This window comes from Acinonyx jubatus, chromosome B1 (genome assembly GCF_027475565.1).
Source record: "Acinonyx jubatus isolate Ajub_Pintada_27869175 chromosome B1, VMU_Ajub_asm_v1.0, whole genome shotgun sequence".
NCBI lineage: Eukaryota > Metazoa > Chordata > Mammalia > Carnivora > Felidae > Acinonyx > Acinonyx jubatus.
Genome location: NC_069382.1, coordinates 180,231,599 through 180,255,178, shown reverse-complemented (window position 1 = coordinate 180,255,178; position 23,580 = coordinate 180,231,599). Strand labels below are relative to the sequence as shown.

At 41.5% G+C, this 23,580-nt stretch overlaps 3 protein-coding genes and 1 long non-coding RNA gene across 8 annotated transcripts in view; 1 reads left to right on the top strand and 3 right to left on the bottom strand.

Moving 5' to 3' along the window:
• Positions 1–23,580, top strand: part of TBC1D19 (TBC1 domain family member 19) — a 145,405-nt gene that overhangs the window by 79,734 nt on the left and 42,091 nt on the right. For all 4 annotated transcript variants that reach the window (XM_053217483.1, XM_015072411.3, XM_015072412.3 and 1 more), the window contains one exon: positions 2,630–2,692. In XM_053217483.1, coding sequence (XP_053073458.1) covers positions 2,630–2,692 — 63 coding nt within the window. The remainder of the gene's footprint in view (positions 1–2,629; positions 2,693–23,580) is intronic.
• Positions 3,169–20,429, bottom strand: LOC106975116 (uncharacterized). 2 transcript variants are annotated; one of them, XR_008296370.1, is made up of 4 exons: positions 20,379–20,429; positions 18,289–18,472; positions 15,867–16,191; positions 3,169–3,388 (listed from the first exon to the last, which is right to left on the bottom strand). It is a non-coding gene; the product is annotated as an uncharacterized LOC106975116 (long non-coding RNA). The 2 variants fall into 2 exon arrangements; XR_008296369.1 differs by having other exon boundaries at positions 3,172–3,388; positions 15,867–16,343.
• LOC128310911 (endogenous retrovirus group PABLB member 1 Env polyprotein-like) lies at positions 5,757–10,343 on the bottom strand. The gene has a single exon (XM_053217485.1). The coding sequence runs from the start codon at positions 8,421–8,423 to the stop codon at positions 7,002–7,004; it is 1,422 nt and encodes a 473-aa protein (XP_053073460.1). The 5' UTR covers positions 8,424–10,343; the 3' UTR covers positions 5,757–7,001.
• LOC128314574 (small ubiquitin-related modifier 2-like) lies at positions 10,347–11,286 on the bottom strand. Its single transcript, XM_053217486.1, has one exon. It carries the CDS (start codon positions 10,917–10,919, stop codon positions 10,632–10,634), a length of 288 nt encoding a protein of 95 aa, XP_053073461.1. The 5' UTR covers positions 10,920–11,286; the 3' UTR covers positions 10,347–10,631.

Genomic DNA, 23,580 nt, shown 5'->3' with positions numbered 1-23,580 from the left:
ACTAGCATTTAATGACTGTTTACTATGTGCCATACAGTGTTCCAAACTCTTTATGTAAATTGTTTAGGATCCAAAAACTACCCTTAACAGTAGCAGATACCAGCACTTAGGTATCATTTTTAGATAAATGCATTCCCCCCGGCCCTGGGGAAAAAGCCTTACATTCTGTAAAATCATGCATTAAAGATAATAGAGCTTATGGGAAAAATAGGATTGAGGTAATTTTGCAACTTTGTAACCAGAGTACTAACAAAAACAATTACTGCTAGTTTGGAAGATGGATTAGACAACTCAGACAGGCTGCTCCTAGAGAAGCTATTGAAAATGTACAAATATAATAAAGTAGAAATGCTAAACTAATGCAGATGGAAGTGGTGTGCTGGGCCCCGGGGCTGCTGTGAAGGTGGGCACAAGAGGGAGTCTAGCAGCTAAGGGATGTGCAGGGCCAGGGGTATGGCTCTCTGCAGAGGGATGCCCTCGTATAATCATTCGTTTTGAATTTTCTGGAAATACGATTATGAGGGCTCATGCCTGTACAGCAGTTGAGCTGAAGGCATTTTTCCCTTCTGGCTGAAGGCTGTAATTCTACTCTTGCCATCCTGGCTCCCCTGTTTAAAAGAAAAGTTGCATGTGAACCACCACAATTTCCATGTTGTAACAGACAGCGTTCCCTTACCCACCAGCCACATGTTGACACGCATTATAGCAAAATAGGAAGTACTGTTATTTTACTGTTTTATAGATGAAGGAAGTGAAGAAAGATTAGGGAGATTAATTAAATTCCCATATTAAGTAGCAAAGCTAAGATTTGAATGGAGGTGATCTGACTTCACAACCATACTTTTTAAATCACTATTCTCTACAGGAAGCAAAGTCTTGACTCTCTCAGAAGTTTTACGTAGATTTGGATCACAGGTACTATTGTTAAGTTTAAGGTCAAAGAGTCATGCTCAGGGGATTATTTTAGCAACAGCTTAAGAGATCTTTTGGGCTTTAAGACCTTTCAACCTCTTTTCTATTCAAATGAAAGAAGCCCAAAAAGGGAAGAAGTTCAGAAAATCAGGGAGTGCTAGCTGAGGATTCTCTTTGCTGCCAACATGAGTTTCAGTTTGAATCAGTAAAGAAAATCTGTTGTGAGAAAGAGGTAAACAGTTTGTATCTGAGAAATGGATGTAAGTTTTGGTAGAATCAATCCTGACTGTCCACAGCATGAATATTTTTAGGAAGATACCTGTCTCTGGTTGTTCTGACTTGTATGTGTTGAGCTTTGCCGATCTCGTTGGAGCAACTCCAAACGTTATTAAAGTCAGCTTTTAAGGGAGTGGGCATTTAAGATAATTATTTGAAATTTCATGACAGTTTCATATGGCAAACACTAATTTTTAATCTATCAGAAAATAAAGTAAGATTATGTTAGTGGTTAAAGGAATGAATGGAACAAGGCAGCACTAAATTTGGAACATCATCAAACCTTCCCTAAGCTAAATTATTAAATGGTTCTCTCTGGACTATATTTTTTTTCCCACAAAAGTTGTGTGGTAGCCACACCTTCTATAGTTTTCCATCATTTACTATACCAGTTTATACCAGTGTTTCTCAACCTTTTCTTCATCATCAACTCCCTAAAGAGAAAACATTAATTTTTCTCTAATATAAAAAAATTAAATACCAAAGAATAAAATTTTGTTGGACAGAGACAAGCTTTGGAGGTCCATAAACCATTATAATATGTAAAACTTTTTGGCTTCCGAGAACTAATTCTCACCCCCTTAGGGGCAATATCATCCCCTCTGCCCATGTTGTCTTCTGACTTAGAAGACTAGCCTCTTTCTTTCCTCTTAATTTGTGTCTTTATAATTAACTTTTTTAGACTTAGAGCGCATTCACGCCTTCCAGAGGCATCCATGACCCATTTCCTCCTCCCTTAATGGATCCTTTGCTCAACAGCCTGGTTGAAATTTGTAGACTGAGCAATATTATCTTGGATTTCTTTAATATTTCTTTGTAACTGTTCCCATATTTTTACTGTGTGTGTATTCTTGCTGGTAAGACTATAGACTTCTTGAAGATAAACATTTGTTTGGTGGGTAATATGCAATGACTTGCAAATGAATAATCACAAAGGGGTGGAAGATGTTTGGTATTTCAAGGGAATGTCAAGAATGTAAACTTGAACAGTAGAGGGTGGTTTGGGAACTAATTTCGGGCCAGATTGTTATGATTACTTCTGGATGTTATGATTGTATCTGTTTTTCCAACATTAAGACACTTAAATACTAGATTTAAATAAGATTAAATATTAGATTTAAAGAAGATAAATATTGAAATAAATAATAAGGAATTACTAATGGAACCTAAAAGGTTGTAAGCAATTTGAGGTGTAATAATGTGTCACATGTATTAGTATATGTATAAAGTATATAAAGTATACTTATATACTTATAAGTATAAATTACTTATAAAGTACATATAAAGTATATTTATAGCAATGATGAAATCTGATTGAGACATTTATCATCATACATAAGTAAGATCATTGCAGTATTGTTTCTAGATATTGCATTTATATCATAGTACTGTAGACCTATACCTTTAGGTTCTTTTCAGGACTCTCTACCTTTAATTATAGGATGTGAAGTTGACAGCAAGCAATGATGATTATTATTTTGTATTTGAAGACTATTTATATCAGGTAAGTTGAAAAATCAAAGCGTCTAATGTTCTTGTTTTAAGTGCTCTAACTCAGCATACTTTAGCTGAATTCTCTGTTGTTAGCTGAATTCTGCCAAAATCCAAGCCATGTTCATTTTTTTATCAAATGTCGTTAAGTTTAGAATCAGGTTAACTTTTTTTCTTATATGGGATTGGGTGGGAGAGTAAGAGTTCTCAAGTGAGTGCGTGGACTGTTTGTTTTGGTCCTATCTGCTAGCACAAGGACTGGTACAGGCACAGATTCTTAACCTAGGGGTCACATTCATGCTGAAGCCGTCCCACGGTGTTTAGAAACAACATTTTACATGATACTTTTCTGTTAAAAGTATTGAATAAATAATTAAATGTTTTGAAGTCAGTTTGAAGTGTCTTGATTACTCTTTGATCACCTCACATGCTGATGTTGTAGATGTTCGGGTCCTTACCTAAGTCTTTTTTATATCCAGTGAAACTAAAACATCTCATTATAGGTAGAAAAGAAGTCATGATATAGAATTGCGTAGATGATATTCTTTGTTTTTTTTTAAAGATCACACATCTATATTAATAATTTGATTTTGAGTGTCAAAATAAATGCCATGGAGAAGATATATAGTTTTCACATAGTTAAATATAAATCAGTTCCAGCTGTTTGGATTAGCAGATTTCTGTCGATGATAGTGGTGGTAGTGTGCATCTGTTTAAGAAAAAGATAGAGTTAAATAAGAATTTCTCAAGTTTTAATTAAGTATTCATTCCCAGAACTGAAATCCAAAGACTTCATTTATAAAATTAATATTTGTAATAACCTAAAAATAATTTTAAGAGAACTTTAATGATTTCAAATATGTGATAAAAAATAAAGATCTAAAGTTCCATTTTAATATAAAAATAGGTATTAAAATTTAGAAAACACAAAAGTCTGAATTTATTTACTTATGTGACTGATATGTACCCCAGTGCCTAATTGTTAGTAATCAGTAAAATTTCAAATATACAGGTAAAGCTAATGATTCGTTTATATATTAATGTTATTTTACTGACAACCTCTAACCTTAAGAAAATTGAGTGGATATGATCACTTTTGGAATGGCAGCATAAGGAGCTCCATGGAACCATCCCCAGCAGAAAAACCATAACTAGTGAAAATTATCTTAGGAACAAAAATATTTAGGGGCGTCTGTTAAGTGTCTTACTCCTGATTTCGGCTCAGGTCGTGATCTCACGGTTTGTGGGGTCAAGCCTGCGTCTGCGCTGACAGTGTGGAGCCTGCTCGGGATTCTGTCTCTCCCTGTCCCTCCCCTGCTCATTCTCTCTCTCTGTCTCAAAATAAACAAATGTTTTAAAAAAGGTTTAAGGTATCTGAAGACAGTCCTAAGGTAATACATCAAGTCAGGAAAAAAAAAAAAAGATTCAAGAAAGGCTACTAAATCCCAGTAAGAACCGTCTCTGTCACTTGAGCCATGACATGCTCTCTGCCTCCCCTTGCCCCCAGATCGACGTGACAGAAGCTTCAGTTCATCTGAGCATGACCTAGAAGATGGGGTTACCTTCCCCTCTAACTTCCAGTCAAGGGCTACAGTATCTCTACAGAAAGTGTAGGTGGCCAGTTTTTCTCATATCCTTTAGCTCTTTGTTGCAGATGCGAACTTCCAGAATATTGCTGGCAAGAAGTCAGAGGCTCCCTTCTTCCACCTAGCCTCCACTCTCAGGCAGGCCTCGGCTCCAAATACGCTACCTGCTCTCAACAGGCTGAATATACTGGGTCCCCACTGCCCTCGCCCCGGTTTGCTCATGGAGTGGCAGTTCCTCACTGGGAGAGGCAAGCTGAGAACACCAGACGTTCCTGTCCCCAGCCAGAGGTTACTGGGGGGAGAGTCTCTCTCTCTCTCTCTCTTTCTCTCTCTCTCTCTCTCTCTCTCTCTCAAACATTAAAAAAAAATGGAACGTGGGAAAGTGCAAGCCTGATGGGGTTCTCTAAAACAATGGAGATTTTAATGATAGACGATTAAGAGGAGGCAATTAACTTCATACGAGCAACTAGCTAAACCAGAAGCCACCTCGTTTACCAGAGAAACAGAGAAAGAGACAGCTAAGAAAAATCTTGCTGGGGTTGAAACATGTTTCAAAGACTGGCCTCAAAAATGACTTCTGTAAAGGATTCAAAATTCAATGGGATCAGACTGGTACAATTTATGCCTCAGGATGTTGTTAAAAACAATAGAGCAATCACCTGTCAATCAGTAGAGCCTAACATGTGGTTGTGATACCAACAGGAGCAGAAAGCTTAGCAGAGGGGTCAGAGAAAGAGACCATTAAGGAGAACCGTGCTAAAACCTGTGTCATCGAGGAGTGACTGTCCACGCAAGACTGTGCCCTCTAAGATACATCAGAGGTTGCACACTGGAGAGAAATAAACGTCAATAAAATATTCCAACCAAGTCAGTAAACAAATAAGTAAGCAAACTCAGCTCTGATGGAGTCTCATTTATTTTTGCTTTTGTTCCTTGTGCTTTTGGCATCATATCCAGGAAATCACTGCCACGACCAATGTCAAGGAGATTTTCTCCATATATGTATTTTTTAAGTTTCTTTATTTTTCAGAGAGAGAGTGAGAGTGAGCAGGGGAGGGGCAGAGAGAGAGGAAGAGAGAGAGAATCCCAAGCAGGCTCCACGCTGTTAGTGCAGAGCCCAGTTCGGGGCTCGAACTCACAAACCGTGAGATCATGACCTGAGCCGAAGTCGGACGCTTATCCAACGGGGCCACCCAGATGCCCCTCCATGTTTCTTCTATGAGTTTTATGGTTCAAGTCTTAAATTTAAGTCTTTCACCATTTTAAGTTCACTTTTGTGAGTGACATAAGGTAGGGTCCAATTTCATTCTGCATTGTGATTATCTGGTTTCCCAGCACCATTTTTTGAAGTACTTACCTTTCTGCATTGAATATTCTTGGCTCCCTTGTCAAATATATAGGGATCTACTTCTGTGCTCTTGATTCTGTTCCATTGGCCTATGTGTCTGTTTTTATGCCAGTACCATATGGTTTTGATTATTGTAGCTTTGAAGTATAGTTTGAAATCAGGAAGTGTAATGCCTCCAGCTTTGTTGTTCTCTCTCAAGATTGCTTTGGCTATTCAGGATCTTTTGTGTCTCTATACAAGTTTTAGGATTGGTTTTTCTATTTCTGTAAAAAATGCCATTGGAATTTTGACAGGGATGACATTGCATCTGTAGATGGCTTTTGGTAATAGGACATTTTAACAATGTTATTTCTTCTGACGAATTAGGGGTATTTTTTTATTTGTGTCTTCTGCAGTTTCGTTCATCAAAATCTTACCGGTGTACAGATCTTTCATCCACTTGGTTAAATTTATTCTTTAGTATTTTATTGTTTTGGATATTAATGTAAATGGGATTGTTTTCCTTATTGTTTTCGGATGCTTTGTTCCTAGTGTATAGAAATGCAGCTGTTTTCTCTGTGTTGGTTTCTGTTTCCTGCAACTTTACCGAATTGGTTGATTAGTTAGCGCTAGTGGTGTTTGGTGGAGTCTTCAGGATTTTTTTATGTATAAGTTCATATTAATGCAGGCAGCCTGGGCCTGAGGACCCAGAAGGGGTCCCACAGGATAAGCTAAGAGGGTCCCTGGCTTCACACAGGATGGAAATCAAACACAAGCCAGCAGGAGGTGAAAGCAGAGTTTATTGAAGGGAGGGAGAGAGAGCAGATACACACGGAGTGTCTGCGAGACTCAGAAAGGAAAAGAGGGAGTCTTTGCTTGGGGCCTTGGGTTTTATTGACGACTGGGATCTGGTGCACATGTCTTCTCAGGCATCCCCAAACCGGTCAGAACGAAGACAGGGTCTAGGCGACCAGCATAAATCACTTATTCCATGGAGCCGGGGGGGTCTTGGCATCAAGGTATTCAGTGACAGTGGTCTGGCATATGCACATAATGGCCTCGCCTGGTCACTCCTTAGATGTTATGTATTGTGCTAGAAGACTCCAAAGAAATCATTAACTCTGTGCCTTACAAGGAGGACATACATTAAGGCAGGGCAGGTCCTAGCAAGAACAGAAGCCCGAAAAAAAGCAAAATGAAAAAGAAAACCAACTTTTTTCTCATGGTATCCCTTCGGTTTCCTTGTCTCATTGCCTGCTATGGGATTTTTATCCTCCTTATTCTTAAGGGGTGTTGAAGGGTGAAGGTCTCGTCTTCTGTAGCTTCTTCAGGCTGAAAGGGATCGAAGACCCTACCTACTGGGAGGTATAAAAATCCCAATTAAATGAAGGGCCCCTAGTTGTGGATTGTCAAAGGTGTATGTGAGGCTTCAACCTGGGAATAAAATGGCTCCTAAAGAGCACCCGTTCTGATAATTTTTCTGACATATTCATGCAGAGCATGCAACAACAGTAGCCCCCACAGCAGAGAAAAAACGCTAGCATAACTACTGCTATTGCTAGTAAAAGAAGTTTTTTCCACCAAGCCCATATACCTCCACTAGACCAGGAAGAAATCCAATCATTGAGGGAACCAGAGGCGTCAGACATTGCTTCAATTTGGGTGCGCATGTCAGCCAAAACGTCGGATATGTTAGCTGAGCTATCTGGGATGTATACGCAGCATTCAGTTTTAACGATAGCACAGGTTCCTCCCTGAGCTGCTGTGAGTATGTCTAAGGCCATCCTGTTTTGTAATACTGCCTTTCTCATTAATGTAACTTCAGAATTTAACAGCGACAGTCCCCGCATAGAATCATTAAGGGCTTTTGTGGTATAGTTTGTGAGGGCCTCTACATGCCATATTATGTCTTCTATTCCCAGTTGAGGCACGAAAATACTTAACAGGTGATCATACCAGTGGAAGACTGACCGTGTCCAGCGATGAAGTAGATAGGGATAATTTGCAGGCTTCGGTATTTCTTTATGCCAACTCCCTTGCATCCAGGGAAAGCCCAGGGTACAGCGCCCTATCCATCCAGGAGGTAGCCAGGGCCACAAATTTGCACCACACAGCCACTGAGTTCCATTAGGCGCCAACCACCTGATGCTTGGCCGTCTGAACCAGTCAGTGGCAAACCAGTCAGTTGCTTGTAAAACAATGGTATGGGTACAGTCTTTTTGGGAGAGCCATCCTAATTCACGGGTACTGTTAGGCCAGGCATCATAGGTATGATTTCTTTGCTCCCAACACAAAAGAGCTCTCTGATTTAAGTGACCTATGGTAGGAGTAAGCCACATAAATTCATCCCATACTTGAAAATAGCCATCATCAGTATATCTCATATTGTTAGGCTTAATTGTTCCCCACAATGCTCGTTTATTTTCAATATTAGCGTTGGCATATTCATTCATGATTTTGGCAGTCTGGGTGTAGGAAAAAGGTCTTTCATGGCCTGGAGAATTCCAGGTGGTATTTACCATAGGCCAATAAGAAACCTTTCTGTTAGTGATAGAGATGTCACTATATATGCTCGTATTTGGGCTGAAAACCATATCTTCTATGTATTGGCATAAGTAATGCCAGTCTGTGCCTTGCAAAGGAGAAACCCACCAAGGGAGGCCTGAGGTACTGGATAAAGGGAGGAGGCCACAAATCCAGCAGGAACTTTTCTGTAAATTATCAGCGTAGTTTTGAGCCCATTGCAAAAATAAATTGGGGCCGTTTAATTTCCCTAGAGCTAGATACGGAAAGAGTAAACTCAGAAAAGTGAAAGATTTTAAAAGCTTCATCGAGCCTTACTTATTGGTCCTTCAGAGCAGCAACTTGGGGTTCTTCCTCGGGTTCTCAGGAATGGGTAGGTGCTAGGAGCTTCAGGTAGACACTGCAGCAGGTATATTCTTGAAAAGATATTTTAAATCGTTGACAGACTCACAGGCATATGTGTCTCCTTCTTCCCTTGGAAGCGGTATCAAAGTTGGCTCCTGTAAAGACTCAGGAGAGATAGGTTTGATTCTGGACAAGTGAACCCAGCTGGAGATAGTTTGACTCTACTGCTGTGGGGGTGCTGAGTCAAACTTGACAGGGCCCTTCCCACCGTGGTTCGAGCTGATCTTCAGTTGACCCCCTTTTCCTTGTTTTGAATGGTACCTTCCTGCTAGTATTGGCACAGACTGCTTGTCTTCAGTGGGATATAGAAGTATTTTATTTCCATGCTTTTGGAGAGACTAGTACTTTACCCAGACTACTAATATATTTTAAAATTTGGTTGGTTTCCTCAGCAAACCATAGAGCTGCAGTGAGAAAAGGTCTTCCATATTTTAATTTAAAGGGGCCCAATTTAAGACTCCTCCTTGGAACCACTTAGCAAAGCATCAGTAACATCTGTTACCATGTTTCACGAGTTCGTTGGCAGAGTCTTGCCTGAGTTCGTTTAAGGATATGGTTCATTTTGTCCACTTTTCCTGAGGATTGAGGCCTACATGAGGCATGGAGTTGATAGCAGATCCCTAGAGTTACTGATAATTGTTGTGTTATTTTAGCAGCAAAAGAGGGGCCATTATCACTTTGCAGATTCTGGAGAAGTCCAAACCTAGGTATGACTTCCTTTAATGAGGTCTTTTTTTTTTTTTTTTTTTTTTAATATTTGTTTAGTTTTGAGAGAGAGAGAGAGCGCAAGCTGGGGAGGGGCAGAGAGAGGGAGGCAGAGGATCTGAAGCAGGCTCTGTGCTGACAGCAGAGAGCCTGATGCAGGGCTCAAACTCACGAACTGTGAGATCACGACCCGAGCTGAAGTCACTTAACGGACTGAGCCACGCAGGCACCTCTTCAAAAAGGTCTTAGAAACCTCTAAAGCTCTTTCTATCCTACAGGGAAGGCCTCTACCCACCCTGTAAATGTACTCACATAAACCAACAGATACTTATATCCCAGATAGGGTGGCATTTGAGTGAAGTCAATTTGCCAGTCTTCCCCAGGGTAAGTGTTTGTATGTTCAAATGGCTTAATCAAGAGGAAAGGCATAGGATTGGACCTTGGGTCATTTTTGACACAAATCTCACATGCTCTGGTAACTTTTCTTATAGTCTTGGTTAGATTCTTTCCTCTGAATACTTGATGCAATAGATTTTCCATAGTGTCTCCACCAAAGTGGGTGGAGTCATGTATTTGCTTAATTCTTTTTTTTTTTCATTTTAAACAAGAAGTTTATTTAAACAACAAGATGCCTTGACTTGAAGGGAAAACTATCTAGGATCCATTTCTTTAAAAAAAATTTTTTTAGTGTTTATTTTTGAGACACAGAGAGACAGAGCATGAATGGGGGAGGGTCAGAGAGAGGGAGACACAGAACCCGAAACAGGCTCCAGGCTCCGAGCTGTCAGCAAAGAGCCCGATGTGGGGCTTGAACTCACGAACCGTGAGATCATGCCCTGAGCCGAAGTCGGAAGCTCAACCCACTGAGCCACCCAGGCGCCCCTAGGATCCATTTCTTTTAGAGTAGTTTATCCCTACTTAGAGACAGATTGCCCTACATGTAATACCTACATACAAAAAAGTTATAAAATTATCACTGCTTTCACAATCACAAATAAAGGGCATTAAAATTCTTCAATCGCACGATCGTGGGCAAAGATTTTTATGTTGTTCTTTTTTTGTTAAACCACGAGAGCAAAACAACTTACTCGAATATAAAGATAAGAGCTGAAGGAGCATGCTACTAATGGAGAAAAGGGATATTTTCACGGAACCAGTATTTTTCGCCACTTGATGTCAGTCAAAACATACCATTGACCGTTTAGTTAAAAACAAATGCAATGTGGTTGTGCACATACACAGTTGCTCTATGTACAATAAAGGAACGGGGAAGGGAAAATGAAGGAACAGAGAAAGCTGTACTGTAGTAGTCATGATGTGGTAGAACCGAATTGTGGTTTTCTAATTGAGCCTATCTTCTTGGTCTGGAGGAACCGAGTTCTAGAGTAAAGTGGCGGGATCCCTGTTTAGTAGCCACCTCCTGTCTGCTGCTGGAACACATCAATTGTGTCTTCGTCCTCCATTTCCAGCTGTGCAGGTGTGTCCGTTTCCTTGATCGGGTGCCCATCGAATCGGAACCTGACCTGCCTCATTGACAAACCCTGCCGATCACAGTAGGCTTTCATCAGTTTACTGAGTAGCGTATGCCTCTTAATCTTAAAGTACACCACAGAACCATCCTGCCCTGCCACCTTCAAATTAATATGATCATTGTTCTTAGTCGTGACTTCTTGCTTGGGCTTTTCGTTGGCCATGGAGAGCGCCGGCGTCCCCTCAGCTGCCGCTTCCCCCAAGAGGTACTGTGTCCACACCGAGCGAGCACACAAGCAGCACCGGGAGTGGCGGAAGAAGGCTTAATAATTTTCCATTGCGATGCCTTGGGGAGTACATACATGTTATTCAATATATACCTTCCCTTTGAATCCATTTCAGATCCCTCTGTGAGGTGCATTGAGCCTCAGAGGGAGTATAGTTTGGGCTTATTTCTTGCAGAGGAGTTTTCTGGAATTAGAGCTAAGACCCGTGTAGCAAGCTCTTCCTTCCTTGCCGGCACTCTTGCTAGTCTATCCACAAAATTGTTTCCTTTACTCATCGTGGTTTGGTCTGTTTGGTGTCCTTTACAGTACACAGCTGCCATCTCCTAACAAAGCCGTATAGCCCCTAATCATGTTAAACATTTTCTCTTTGTGTTTTATAGGGGAGCCTTTTGAATTTAATAGTCCCCGTTCTTTGCAGATGGCTGCATGAGCATGAAGTATTAAGAAGCCATATTTAGAAGCAGTATATATACTTAACTCTTTACGTAGTTGTAGTGCTCGGATTAAAGCAATTAGTTTGGGCTTTTGTGCTGAAGTCTTTTGCCTCGGTCATACCCTATCGGCTGATAATAGCCTACCTGGTTTTTCTGGTTCCCTCATGCATAAAGCTCCTTCTTTCTGGAGGCCATTCAGCCTCTGGGTTGGACAAAGTTTTGTTCTTTAAATGAGGCCGGCTTGAATACATTTGTTCTGTAATATCCACACAGGTATAGATTGGAAGCCCCTGCTTGCCTTCATCGGGTAATAGAGTAACTAGGTTGAAACCTTGACACAACCTGAGGGTTAGTTACATCAGGGGTGTCAAGGAGGAGGGCTTGATACCTCAAAAATCTCCCTCCTCGTAACCATCCATGTCCTGACCTCTAAAACCCCTTGGACTTGATGTGGGATCATGACATCCAGATGTTGTCCTAGCATAAAGTTGCTAGCTTCTCCAGCTAGCGGGGCAGTCACAGCCACTGCTCATAAACATCCTGGCCAGCTTTCTGCTACCAGATCTAACTGTTTGGGGAAATAAGCCACTGGTCTAGCAACAGGTCTGAGTTTTGAGTTAGGAGTTAGGACGCCCAAGGCTCTTCCTCTCCTTTCTCACACACGTAAGATGAAGGGCTTTCCCAGGTTTGGGAGCCCCAAGACAGGAGCAGTGCTCAGCATTTTTTTTTCTTCAGACCTTTGAAGGCTTGGTGGCAGTCATCATTCCATTCCAGGGGTTCTAACTCACTTCCTTGTAATACTCAATAAAGGAGTTTGGCCATAAGGCCAACCCCGGGAATCCAAATGCAACAAAAAGCTACCATGCCTAAGAAGGCTCTTAACTGCCTTTTGGTTTGAGGTACTCAAATATACAGTATGGCCAGTTTTCTGTCCTGGGCTCATCCATGTCCGTGCCTCTGGAGTGAGAATGTAGCCCGCATGTTGAACCTTCTCCTTAGAAGCCTGGGCTTTCTGGGGAGACACTCTGTACCCCCGCTGTCCTAAAAAGTTAAGGGTGAGGGTTGTGTTTTCGTCAGAATCCTCCTGTTGGGCTGGCAGTCAATGTATCATCCACACGTTGAAGCAGCATTCCATTAATCAGTTGTAAATCCCCTAGTTCCCTTTTTAAAGTGCTCCCAACAAATTCGGGCTGTCTCAGAAGCCCTGAGGCAGCCCTGTCCAGGTCAACTGGGAAATCTCACAAGTATCAGGGGTAGTCCATGTGGAAACAAAAAGATTGGAGTCAGGGTGTTCTCGTGTGCAGAAGAAAGCACACGATCTTTAAATCTAAGATCATAAACTAGTTTGTATCTGGAGGAACTGGAGTCAGTATAGCATAAGGGTTAGAGACCATAAATCCTGGATAAAGCATTTCACCCCATTTGGCTTCTTAACTAATAGAATGGCGGTATTGCGGGGTGACTGACGAGGGGTTAATAATCCATATTTCAAATTTTTCTTTTTTAAAAAAAAAATTTAATGTTTATTTTTGAGAGAGAGAGACAGAGCACAAGCAGGGGAGGGGCAGAGAGAGAGGGAGACGTGGAATCTGAAACAGGCTCCAGGCTCTGAGCTGTCAGCACAGAGCCGCACACGGGGCTCAGACCCTTGAGCTGTGAGATCATGACCTAAGCCAAAATCAGATGCTTAATCGACTGAGCCACCCAGCACCCCTCAAAAATTTCTTAATCAGAGGCCAAATACCTTTTTGTGTCTCTGGTCTTTGCCTTTTCCAAGGATATTCTACATGTGGTCTTAGGGAGATAAGAACGAGTGAAATATTACTGGCTCTCCCAGGAACTTCTGTTTCCCATTGCATCAGGTATTATTCTGATTGCAGTATGGCGTGGTATACTATCTGACACATAAATGTTATTTCCCACTGGCCTGTCTAGGCGTCTTCATCGTTATAAGCTTTGTTTTCTCTGCATTTGGTTCTGTCAGTCCTATTTGGATGGCAGTTTGTGGCTTAGCAAGGAAGTCACTCCCCGGTAAAGGAGTAAGGCACTTAGCTATCCGGAGAAAGCTTTGTGAGAGCAAGAGCGAGTCCATGCCACAAGCTAGTAGACAAGTAAATGGTCTCACCTGTGGCCATCTATCTATTCCAGTAACTGTACAAGAGTGCTGGGACAGAAGCCCATTGTGTTGAGTCAGGACAGAGTAAGTGGCTCCTATGTCCAATAAAAATTAAATTTCCTTACTTGCCACATGAGGGATCACCCGAGGCTCCTGGCTCCTGATATGTTATGTTGAGATGTCGGGGATGAGCCATAGGGGAGGTTGGGCCCCTTCAGTCCTCCATACCTTTGGCCAATAGAGGTTTTGGGACTGGACCTATCTTCCTTTTGGGGTGGGAATGATCCTTTCTCCAGTGGCCGTCCATCTTACAGAAGGCACATTGATTGGGGCCTGGCTTTTTGTGAGACTTTGCCAGACTCTGGCCTCACAGGCTTCCACATGAAGTGATCCTGGAGTGCAGCGTTCCCCAATGCCACGGCCAAAAGCTGAGCATGGCATTTATTTTGGACAAATTCATCCTCCTTCTCTGACCTGTCTCTGTTATTAAAGATGGCAAAAGCCGTATTCAACAGTTGGTTCCTAGGAGTTTGGGACCCAGTAATTGCCTTCTGTAATTTTCTCCTGATGTCTGCTGCAGATTGCAGGATGAATGCACAACCCACAATGACTGCTCTTCCAGAGAAATGGGGTCTGTATTATACTTCTGGAAAGTCTCCACCAGAGGACCTCCAGAGAGGCTCCAACGAGAGCTGGGTTTTCATCCTTTCCTTGAGTTACTTCCCCTTATCAAAATAACTGACTTAACTATACATGGTCTCATTCCCTTCTCTACAGTGCCACAATGAGACAATAAGATCTGTAGGTTCCCCCAAGTCAGATCAAACACCAGAGTCAGTTCCATGATGTCAGGTGCCTCTGCTGATTTAGGAATTGGGGCCATGCAGCCTTTATATTGTCCTTTGGGATCCTGATACAGGACCATAAAGGGTAACATAGAAGGCACTTCATTCCATTTCCCTTCCCTCTTACAATATAAATCAAGCTGTAAAATGGTATTGTAATCCAAAGTCCCATTTGCTGGCCAGATTTCTTGGTCTCCCAAGCGGATATTGGGGCCAAGCCTCATTACAATAGAATATTAACTTCTTCTTTTTCAACTTATCCAACATAAAGTGTGCCTAATTATGTAACAGACATCCTAACAGGGAATCCGTTGGAATGCTCACTGTTGCCCCCTTTGAGGACCATAATCAAGGAGTCAGGCTGGGGCAAAGGGAGGATAAGATTCTAGGAAAGTGGTGTTCACAATGCCAGAGATCTAAGGCAGAGCATGGAGTCATTGGCCACAGTGGCCCCAGCCTAATGAGTAGCATAGAAGTCATGGAGTTTCCTAGAAACCAAAAGGGGAAAAATCATCTCTTAAGGATAGGGAAGCCCGCTAATGCAGAATACTATGGTCAGAGAATATAGTTATGTAGTGGCAAGGAGAACAATTTAAAGGGCAAAAAAGGAGAAAATTCAGAGGGGTAGAAAGAGGTATAGCAGAGTGATAGGGTCAGGCATAGTGAGCAAGAGGGTGCAAAAGATTCCAGCTTGCCACATGTCTCCTCCCCCATCCAACAAGGAGACATCACGTGGCAGTGACCAGCCTGCCATGTGTCATCCCTATAAGCGGAAAACCCAGTGCAACTGGGGGCACCAGGACCACTTCTTTATTCTAAGATTTGGGTCCTCAGCGGGATTGGCTACCAGTCCCCAACACCATTCCAGCATCCCAGAATTGCCACGAGGAGACATCCACCCGGCAGTGGAAAAGAGAGCGAGCAAGTGAGCGAGAAAAAGAGAGAGATGGAGAGACGATTTGGACTCTATTCTAGGAAAAAACCTGTGGTGGATTGAATGTGGATCGAATGTGGATCAGCTGCGGGCCTATCTTCCACTCTTTTCTGCTTTGGTTTCTCCCAGTGGCAGCCCAGAACCACCATGGGGGCTCAGAGCCTTGGATGACCAATCCACCTGTGTGCTTCCTGGGGCGAGCCAAAAACTACTGTCGTAGGAGGGGGTGGTTTCTATGGGACCACTATCTATCTCGAATAATCTGTGATACTTCCCTTGGCCCTTATTTGCCTAAGAACACCTTTCAGCGGGGAGGAACGTGCATCCCTCTTCTTCAGAGCTGAGCAACTCAGTCTCTCACGACAACTAACAGCCTTGAAGTTGTCTGGAAGCCAGAGTAAAAAAAGTTGCAGAGCTGAGAGAGAACGGGGAGTAAGAGAGCAGGTTTGCAACCAGTTTTTCCAGTTTCCCTTCCCCACTGGAGAATGGACCAGTTACACACTGACAAAAATTACATCAGCGTTAAACCAACTGTTTCCCAGAGGAGGAACTTACCGGTTCCTGAAAGCCAAATTGTGCTTTGCAGACTCAATCTGAGGATACTGCTGTTCTTCTGAGGGTCCCTTTGTGGTCACCAAGATGATGCAGGCAGGCTGGGTCGAAGGACCCAGAGGGAGTCACACAGGACCAGCCAAGATGGCCCTTGGCTTCACACAGGATGGAAATCAAACTTGAACCGTCGGGAGGTGAAAGCAGAATTTATTGAAGGAATAGAGAGAGAGAGCAGGTACAGTTGGAGTACAGGAAGTCTTTGCTAGGGGTCTGGGGTTTTTATTGATGCTTGTGGTCTGGTACACGTGTCTTCGCAGGCATCCTGGAACTGGTCAAAACAAAGACAGGATCCAGGTGTCTGTCATAAGTCACTTATTCCCTACAGCCAGAAGGTCTTGGCATCAAGGTGTTCAGGGACAGTGGTCTGGAACATGCACATGACGGCCTGACCTGGTCATTCCTTAGATGTTATCTGTTGTGCTAGAAGACTCCAAAGAAATCGTTAACTCTTTGTCCCTTATAAGGAGGACTTACATTAAGGCATGTGGAGGGCAGGGGTGCAGGCCTCAGCAAGAATAGAAGCCAGAAAAGAAGCAAAGGAAAAAATTTTTCCTCATGAGGTCCCTTCGGTTTCCCTGTCTCCATAACATCCGCAAATAAAGACAATATGCTTTTTTTCTTTCTTCCTATTCAGATATCTTTTATTTCTTTTTCTTACCTGATTGCTCAGACTGGTCTTTCAAAAACACCAATCCAAATGCCACTTGTGTGATGAAAACCAAAAAGATTAAAATCCCTCCTGGGGCCTACATGACCCTATGTCTCTGGCCACTTCTCCAGCGCCACTGTTTACCTGTTCTGACATTCTGGTACCCTGTATTTCACCACCCTGATCTTTTCACTGCTCAAATTCCTTGTATTCCTTTCTACCTCAGGGCCATCAGACCTACAGTTCCTTTGATGTGAAAGACTGTTACCTTCTCCTCTTCTCCAAGGAAATTCCTCTTTTTCCTTCAGCTCTCAGCTAAAATATCCCTTTCCTCACATAGACCTTCCCTGACCTACTCCCTACTTCCCTACACAAACACACACACAAGGTCATGGCCATCTACAGTGTACTTTTAAAGTATTGTGTCGTACTTTTCATACCTTTTATTTATAGCTCTTATTATGGCTCATTTGATTATTTTATGATCGTCTCTTCCATATAAATTCAGTAAGGGTTTTGGTCCCCACTGTTAATTCTAGCGCATGTCATGCTATAGATACTGAATGAAAACGTTTATTTTAACATCAGACTTTTTTTCATTGATGAGGTTTGATTTTTTTTCATTGTCGAGAAAGAAGCTTTCTTCTTTTATCTGAAAGCGTAATTTTAGTAATTATTGGCTGACCAAAGTTTCACTGTCATTGTATGGGGATCTAGATTTCCTTAAATAGAGTTTAGTTCTAGATGTGGTGGATTTTTTTTATGAACTCATTCCTAAGGGAAACAGATTAGTTCATGTTGCTCAGTATTAAAAACATAAAACAGGGGCACCTGGGTGGCGCAGTCGGTTAAGCGTCCGACTTCAGCCAGGTCACGATCTCGCGGTCCGTGAGTTCGAGCCCCTCGTCAGGCTCTGGGCTGATGGCTCAGAGCCTGGAGCCTGTTTCCGATTCTGTGTCTCCCTCTCTCTCTGCCCCTCCCCCGTTCATGCTCTGTCTCTCTCTGTCCCAAAAATAAATAAACGTTGAAAAAAAAATTAAAAAAAAACAAAACATAAAACAAATGAAACCAAACAAACTAAATGCTACGTGACAAAAATTTTAACTAGCTAAATTTTTTTGGTCCTTCCAGTGCTAATTATTTTGATCCTGTTCACGAAACTGTTATGACACTAAGCATGATACATAATAATATCAGCTAAGGGTCAGTGATGGCATGATTTATAGCATGTTGACCGCTCTGCTTCAGTGTGTGGGGAGAGAAAGTATAAAGGTGACAATTTCATCCCATTTGGTGACTGGACAGAAGAGGATTGTCGGTTTTAAGTTACAATTGCAAAAGCTTTTTGGTGGTGGTAAAGGGGGCTTTACCACCAGGTAACAGGTAACCAAACTGCCTCCTTCAGTGAAAAGAATTAGTAAGGGTATCCTTTTAAATGAGACTGGTAACAGGGGTGCCTGGGTGGCTCAGTCAGTTAAGCGTCTGGCTCTTGATTTCGGCTCAGGTCACGATCTCACAGTTGTGAGATCGAGCCCTGCATCAGGCTCCGTGATAAGCGTGGAGCCTGCTTGGAATTCTCTGTCTCTCTCTCTGGTCCTCACCCGCTCTCTCTCTGTCTCTTTCAAAATAAATAAAAACATTTTTTTTTTTTTAAGTAATGAATGAGGGTGGTAACAATTTCTTGAAATAAGGGCCAGAATGAACCCTTGAACGTACCAGCCTGCTTCTCCACAGTTTCGCTTTCCATGGTTTCGGTTACCCATAGTCAGAGGTAGTTCAGAAGCAGATGATCTTCCTTCTGATGTACAGTCAGGAGATCGATGGTAGCCTGAGGCTACATCAACTGCCTGTCATTTCCTTCACTTTGTTTCATCACGTAGGCATTTCATTATCTCACATCCTCACAGAAAGAAGAAAGTGAGTATAGTATGAGACATTCCGAGAAAGACAGACGATATCCACATAACTTATTACAGTATAGTGTTATGGTTGTTCTACTTTATTATTAGTTATTGTTCTTAATCTCTTACTATGCCTTAATTTATAAATTAAACTTTACCGTAGGTATGTATATGTAGGAAAAAACATAGTATATATAAGGTTCCATACTGTCTGTGGTTTCAGGCATCCACTGGAGGGTCTTAGAATGTATTCCCTGCAGATTAGAGGGGACTATTGTGTATTCATTTTGCCTCTCCCACCCAAACCTGGAAAACTTATAAGTGACTGAGTCTGACAAACAGGATGATTTGATGAACAATGGATGTATTCTCTGAGAAAAGCAGAATGGTCATTGGTAAATATTTATTGATCTCTATATTATATGTAAATTATATTACCTTTGATGCTAGCTAAGGAGACAAAACAACATAAGAAATGTTTTGCAATTGTTTTAATGTGTTTGTGTAAAACATTGGATATTAATTAATGTCACAAAGAGTAATATTGTAGGAATGTGCTTTAACCTTTATTTTCCATTTTTATCAATATTTTAGTCCAATTGTTTTATTTTTTTTTAGACTGTAAATAATTTTTTTCAGTCATAGATCTCATGGCCTTTGCTACTTTTAGTACTTCAGTAATAACGCTAAAATAAGCTTTAATGTGGATCTTTATCCCTCTAACATAAAGAAAAGGATAATTATAATGCCTAAGCTTTGTGTTGGGAATTATGCAGAACTAAATTTTCCTCATGTTGACAGTTATTAAGGAAACACTTTCCATGAGCATACCTTTTTTAAAAAAATTTTTTTTAATGTTTATTTTTGAGAGATGGAGAGAGAGTGTGAGCAGGGGAGGGGCCGAGAGTGAGGGAGACAGAATCCGAAGCAGGCTCCAGGCTCTGAGCTGTCAGCACAGAGACCGACGCGGGGCTCGAACCCACAAACCGCAAGATTATGACCTGAGCCGAAGTCGGATGCTTAACCAACTGAGCCACCTAGGTGCCCCCGTGATCATACCTTTTAATAATTTATTTTACAAGTAGTCTGACTTCTAGAGAGAAGTTCATTTTGTGTAATAAAATTGTATGCATTGAAAACAATATTATCAGAAATTGAGTTCTGATTTTTCTCTGGGAAAAAAATTTATTCGGATATGTGCCTGTTTGTGTCTGCATGAGAGAGAAATAAAACAGAGGGAAGTTTGTTTTATTGTGCGTTTTTTGTTTGTTTGTTTGTTTGTTTGTTTGCTTTTTAATCATTAATTACAAGCTTTCCTTTGGCAGAACTGCTTAGGTACACAATTGCTTTATGAGGAAATTGTTGGTAATAATGGAGCAAATTTAATGTTTCTGGCCATGCCTTAGGACATAACCCATTTATTGAGTTTTGGGACTAGACTACAAAATTAGATGGCAGGGGGCATTTCTGTGTCCACAGATAGATGAGAAAACCTCCAGTAATCCTTCTTCAAGGAAAACCTGGGTCTGTGTTACAAGGATGCACTAGGTACTGCCCCTGAGTGACCCTAAATTAGTTAGTTACCTAAATTTTATAGGCAACAACCCTGAATATTATAGAAATAATGTTTTGAGTAATAAGTCAACTTTTTAGTATTCCAAAGTTTAGTTTTTAGTTTGCATGAAATTCTTAAAAATGCTTTCTGATACTGAAATTTTTAGATTGTCAGTTTTAAAATGTGTTCGGAAGATGCCCCTTAGTCTATGTAAGTAAATGGGGAAGTTGAATCATTTTGGGGTTCTGGTATAGCATGACAACCTAAAAAAGTTAACATATGGTCCAAAGTGTATACAATATTCATAAAGAAGAATTCCTATATAGTAAAGGGAAGACATGGGGACTTACTCTGTTGTGTGGTAAGCCTTCTATCATGTGCCTGGTTGATCTAGCATGTGCTCAGCAGTAGTGACATATAAGAATATGTCATAGTTAACAGATATTTCAATGCCACTGAATGGCGTTTAAGAAAGGCCCAAGGGCAATCAAATATCACTTATTCATGTCTCCATATCACACCATATCAAGTGTGTTCTCTTGCAGGTACTGTGTTAGGTCCCGCATAAAAAGATTTTATGAAGCTCACATTTTAGTGGAAAATGAGGGGAAAGGCAGTTGCACGGTTATAATTTGATAAATGTTCTGATATACGTTTATGTAATGATCCATGCAAATAGAGTTAAAGCAGATACAAATTCTAGGAGTAGCATCGTATACAGTTTAGTGGTGGCTTCGGAATAGAAATGTTGTAAGAAATGTCTGGTTCTTAAAGGCAAGGAGTTTGGAGGAGAATGGGGACAACAGAAATGAACACCAACCGCGTGCAGACAGTAACTGGTGAGGACAGATTAGCTTGGCATGGCAGTGAACAGCTCGAGCGGTTCAGGTTAGCCTTAGTGAGCACCTGATACAGAGCAAGGTCAGTGTGAGCTGACAGGAGAGAACAAATAAAGATGTGTCAATGCCATGATCTATCTTTATAATCGCTTCCTCTTGAATACGTGTTCAACTCCCTTGCCTTCCTCCTACTTTCTAATAGTCATTACCTGACAAAACCTTAACCCCGCTGGAATACAATTCTCCACCAATTCTGTGGTGGCGGTGTGCATTTGAACGTGGCTGGAGGAAAACACGCAACTAGCTGTGCTTCATTCATTCACTCATTTATAGTGAGCACTAGCAGGGGAGAGGGGTAGACAGAAAGAGAGAGAGAGAGAACCCCAAGCATGGGACTCGAACCCTCGAACCGTGAGATCATGACCTGAGCCGAAACCAAGAGTCAGACGTTCAACCTACTGAGTCACCTGGGAGCGCCTGTACTTTCAATTCGTGACCGCTAACCTCCAGAGAGTTGTTCCTTCTGCCCAGATATTCTACTTCATTTCCCTAGCCCAGTCATCCATCCATTCTGTTATCTAGCCAGTCTCTTCGATGACTTTGCACACTTCCCGAATCTTCATACCCCCACCTCTTTTTCAGATGATGGCTTTGAGTCCTCTTTCTGAAAAAAGTGAAAGCTCTGAGAAGAGACCCCCCACCGCCCCACATATTCCCAGCACCATACGTACTGTACCTGCACCCATATGCTCAGCTTTTCTTTCATGTTACTAGAGATAAACTGCCCTAGCTTTTGTCTATGAGAAAACCAACATCTGCATCTGGACACTAAAACTCATGTCCCTTTGGCACTCAAAAGCAGTGCAGTTGTTAGTTTTTCTTTTCTTCTTCTTCTTTTTTTTAAGTTTATTTATTTATTTCGAGAGAGAGAGAGAGAGAGAGAGAGTGCACATGGGAGCAGGGGGAGGGGCAGGGAGAGAGAGAATCCCAAGCAGGCTCAACCCCGTCAGCGCAGAGCCCCCACGAGGACTTCACACTCACAAACCATGAGATCATGGGTCTGACGCTTAACGGACTGAAATCAAGGGTCAGACGCTTAACGGACTGAGCCAGTCGGGTGCTCCTATTAGTTTTTCTACTGTCAATTTTCCCCTATCTATTGGATCGCTCCTCTCAGTGTACAAATGTGCTGTCATCCCTCTCATCTAAAAAACAAAGCAAAATAAAATGAAACAAAAATCTTTCTTGATCCCTATTCTTCCAGCTACAACCCCATTCCTCTGTTCCCTTATTCAGCAAAACCTCTTTTAAAAAAATCCGTAGATATTGTTTTCAATTTCCATCCTCCTATTCTGTCTTGAATCCTCCTTTATTTCATTTCTTTTTGTCCAACTGTTCCACTAAAGTCACAAGTCCACTAAGTCACAAGCGACTTCATATTGCAGAATCTTGTTCCCACTTCTCGTCTTACTCGTTTCATTCAATTAATCACCCCCCCCTTTCCTTGTCTTCTCTTTATTCACTTGTCTTCTAGGATATTGTGTGTTTTAGTTGCCTTCTCTCTTACCGGCTGGCATTCTCATTCACCTTGTCTGGTGTCTCATCTCCTTGTCTTACCCTGGAGTACCCCAAGGATAAGTCTCTGGACCTCTTTTTTTTTCTCTTTGCATTTGGTGATCTCATCTATTCTCACAGTTTTATATCATCTGTATACTGACAACTCCCCATTTTATATCTCTTTCTGGACCTCTCCCTTAAATTCTAGACTTACCTATGTGCTTCCAGGGGGCTTTTCTTCTACCAAAAATCTTATTATCCCAGGCTCATTTCCTGACCACTTCTAGGTCCCTAATTTAAGTAGCAAACTTCTCCCAATGTATGTGCCTGCATTATCTGTCTTGTCTGCATTATTTTTTTTTCCATTGCACGTAGCATGTGACATACAATATTATTTTGAACAGTGCCTGCCACACAGTATGTGTTCAGTAAATATTTGTTGGAAGGAGAGAGGGAGGGAAGGGAGAGAGAGAGAGAGAGGGAGAGCGAGCAAGCCATCAAAGGTAGATTTCCGTAACTGGCTAAATATGTAGGTGGAGAATCAAGAATGACTGGATTTTCCGGTTTCGGATAGTTACAAGCATGGTGGCTCCGGGAATTCAGATTAGACACTCAGAAAGAATGTACAGGTTGGAAGTCACACAGAGAAGGGGAAGGTTTTAAAAGTTTGTTTTTTTCTTATAAGAATGTGATAAGAAGATGAGAGCCCGTGCCTAAGCAAGAAACTAGACCAGAAAGAGGCCTTTGTTTTTGTTTTTTTTTATTTTTCTCCCAGTATTCTCCAGTCATTGCAAGTGAGATTGTTAGCACTGTTATCATCTATTTATGTATGGCCTGTTAAGTTCCAGGATCTGCTGCAGATACTTTATTTACTTTAAAAGGAATTCTTATCTGCAAGGTCAGTTTATTCCCATTCTACGGATGAAGAAGCAGAGACTCAGAGCCGAGGCCAGATCTGCCCAATTTCAAAGCCCTTGTAAGCCACTTTGCCCTTTCATTTATGAAAATTCAAATCAAGGAAGAGTGTTTTAAGAATCGTTTTTGCAAATTTATCATTTGAAATTCTCCACATTGGTGTGAGTAAAAATGCAAGAGCCATAAGTGAAAAAAATTGTGTAATAGTTCTAAGTGATTTCCAATTGATACCCATTGTTTC